The 3,475-nt window shown below is 37.0% G+C and overlaps 1 protein-coding gene across 1 annotated transcript in view; it reads right to left on the bottom strand.

Annotated features, from left to right (window-relative positions):
• Positions 1 to 1,172, bottom strand: part of LOC104077936 (signal-induced proliferation-associated 1-like protein 1) — an 11,123-nt gene extending 9,951 nt beyond the window's left edge. Inside the window, exon 1 of the mRNA XM_009579361.1 lies at positions 937 to 1,172. Within this exon, the coding sequence (XP_009577656.1) occupies positions 937 to 1,172 (236 nt within the window). The remainder of the gene's footprint in view (positions 1 to 936) is intronic.
• Positions 1,173 to 3,475: the final 2,303 nt, after the last annotated feature.

Raw genomic sequence — 3,475 nt, forward strand, 5'->3', positions numbered from 1 at the left:
TCACTACTACAGCAGGGCCTCATCTTAATGAATACCTGCTAAAGCAATAACCTTGTTAAAAAAATCAACTAGCAATACACTCAAAGGTTATCATAATACATTTTCCCAATAAAGGACTGAATCTATTAAAATAATGTATATTCTGTACAAAACTGAAAAATATAAATGTCTTAAATGAGCCCAAAAGCAGCAAATCACTAAGTTTCTTTAATCTTTCAACTGGCTTTTTATAATGCGATTTTCACAAAGTTTCACCATCTCCTTTCAACAGTTATCAGTATCATCTAGGGATACTGTGCTTGACCCAATAAAAGTCAAGAAGGGTTGAATAAATTACTTTGAAATGGGCTTTCTGAATGATTTGCTTTCCAAGTCATGCTAGACTTGAAGGAACAATATTTTCAGTAGTAAGTTGTTTCTCAATTTCTCTTCTAAAAGAGATGGTTGCATATTGTAACACAGAGAGATCTTGACTTGCTTTAAGCCAGTTAGACTGGATTCTGGCAGCAATCTCAACAAGGCAACATGGAGTGCCACAGAGCTAAGGCATAGCATGCACGGTACTACTACGTGGATGAGAGACTTAAGGAAGAACTCAGGCTCTATGTTAAGAGGATTTTAAATATTTGCTCAAATAGCATTTTTGAGTCACCTTCAAAAAGTCCCAAGGAAAGATAAGCTTTAATAGGACTGAAATTCATACAGCTCTCTAGAAACGATAAAAAAAAAATCTTTTACAACTTAACAGTGAATTAGATTAGCCAACTATCAAATATTTAAGCCCAACTGCAGAACTCTAGAGATTAAGTTCTACAGAAGACTAAACATTCTATTACATAGTCTTGAGCTCTTCTATACAGAGAAGTATCACAGATCTCAATGCTTCTTTACAATTAAAGTAAATAACCAAACAAGAGAACCAAAAAGCAGTCTTACTTTCTTGAATCCATAAACCCCACTGAGTTTATTGTCCCTTCTGGCTTTTTCCATCCGATCAGATACTTGCTAGTAGCACCCTGGCGAGGGTAGAAAGTCCTAGGACCAGATGAGGAGGAAGAAGAAGAGGAGAAAGAAGGTGCGAGCTGCGGAGAAGTAGCAGAATGAAGCTCTTCTTTAGGTGAGCTTCTGGCACTGGTAAAAACAACCGGGCTGGCAGAGTGTCGTGAGCTCATGGTACTAGGAGAAAAACAAAATAAAGACCACTTTTGCCTCAAGTGTGTATATATGCACCTTGTTTAACCATTTTTAAAGCAGAACTCTGGGCACAAGATGTTACAATAGGGGGCAGAATAGCAAAACTAGTTCGCTCTTCTTAAGAGCCTTCCACCAAGGTTTCATTACAAACATCTCACATAGTAATGAAAAATTTTGTAAGCAACCTCTAAGGACGCATTATACCACCCTCCCCTCATTCCCCTTCACAAATGGGAAATCTAGGGTTCACGGTCATTAGGCAGCTTAAAAAGTAATACAAGAGATTGTAGCTGAATTAGCAAAAAAGAACCCAAGTCCAATTTCTTGCTGGAATTCCTGGCTGTGGAAGAAAACATATTTGGAAGGAAACATCTCTTTAAGACCCCACAACAAACCACAGAAGAAACTCATACATCTTTCAAAAGATGGATTTTACCTGAAAAGCAGTTACCATTTGCAAAAGGAGACTCTTAAATTGAGAAGTTTCAGCAAGTCTAACATGTATCACAATTTGTCTAGACAGAAAAAAAAGAGTTGGGATGACCAACTGCAGCTTATTGTTGGAAGAAGGAGGGGGGCTTTAGATGGGAGCTACTCTTTAGTTATGCTGATATTCAAATCTGATGCAACCTGCATCATATCAGGGGTACTAGGGCTTAAGACAATATTTACTGTAACAACCTTAAAAAGTCAGGCATTTCTAAGTACAGTTAGGAAAACTTTGTGTACAGCCTTAGTACTGAAATAGCATTATATATTTGGAGACCAGTTTTCTATCAGCTCTCTACACAACTTAGCCACATTTTTATCCCTGTATCCAACACTGCAAGGGAGGAATTTGAAACAGATGGCCCCATGGTAAAGAACAGTTTCTGACTAAGAAATAAAAATTAGCTGGAAGGCTGCATAAAGTCTCTGAAAAATCTCTTCGTTCTTAGCTTAATAAAAAATTCTTCACCACTCTTTTCATATCTTGATTAAACAATGCCTTTTCACATCTCTCTTTCTTACTGAAACAGAAAAAAGAATTTACGGTTAAGTCTATGTTGCCACCTGGGAAAATAATCTCACCTACATTTAGCCTTATAGAAGCCAGTTATCTAATCTATGCCACTTGTCTGGCTCCTGCTGTAGTCAATGGAGAAATATCCTTAGGAGGAGATTCTCCTCATCTTAAATAAGGTGACTCAGACAGAGAGGGAGAATTAATGCTGAGGAGTTTCTCCTCTCTCTCCATTGACAACAGATGGAGTCTGAAAAATCACCTTCAATTATGTTTCATTTTCATATGGCTCAAGTTAAGCACGATGAGTCCCAACAGCTAAGTGCTGTGGATTTAATGAGGAGTCTGAGTTGACTGTAGTCTTCCCACCTCAAACAGCACTGGCTGCTGCGGCCCACGCTTCCATCTAATGTACACGGGGATGGCTGTGAAGTCCCTCACATAAGGGGCAAGACGCATCTCCCCATACGTATGCAAATCAAATGACAATAATACAGATTTTGTATTATAGAATTATTTTTTTTCTTCCCTCCATCTGCACATTTGAAAGGCCTTTACAGAAGATGGCAGATTGGGAAAATATAGGAAGAGATTTTCTTGTCCATCAAGCCCGTGTATTTGGTGCTGCACATCACAACCTTTGTATTTGTAACAGATATAAGTAAACATAATTTATAGCAAGAAAGCAGAGAAAAATAAGAGCTAGGGGGAGAGGCAGTAAATTTCTCTTCATGCCCCGTTCTCTCTTCTTTTTCAATACTGAAAGAAAACTCCTACACATGCTGAGTAAACCAGCCCGTCTGTGTGGCATCACCACCGCAACATTAAACCACCAAGATCTGGGGAAGATGCACATCTTTAAAGAAAACGTATGGGGCCTTTTTTTTTTTTTTTTTTTCATTTTTTCATTTTTATCCCCTTCTAATTACACTCAAGAAGTGGAGAAGTCTTTTGCTTCAGTGTAGGAAAAGGGAAGTTCTGATCACATTTCAGAATTCTTTAATCCATCAGGTAGTTCTCAAAGAAGTGCTAGTTGTGAGAAACATTTCTTGATAAAAACCAGTAACAACTCCTAGAAAGGCTGCTCGTGTTGATCCTTAATGTTACTAGGTAAAGAGGGCAAAAAATGATGTTCAGTATGCTCTACATAAAATTTGTATATAAAATGCATATGTATATATAATAAAGTTATTATAGTATTTTATTATATATCATATTGTATATACACATTGTGTATTTTAAATATTATTATTACTTTAATATTTATTATATTAAATA

The sequence above is a fragment of the Fulmarus glacialis genome, unplaced genomic scaffold (genome assembly GCF_000690835.1).
Source record: "Fulmarus glacialis isolate BGI_N327 unplaced genomic scaffold, ASM69083v1 scaffold21956, whole genome shotgun sequence".
Lineage (NCBI taxonomy): Eukaryota > Metazoa > Chordata > Aves > Procellariiformes > Procellariidae > Fulmarus > Fulmarus glacialis.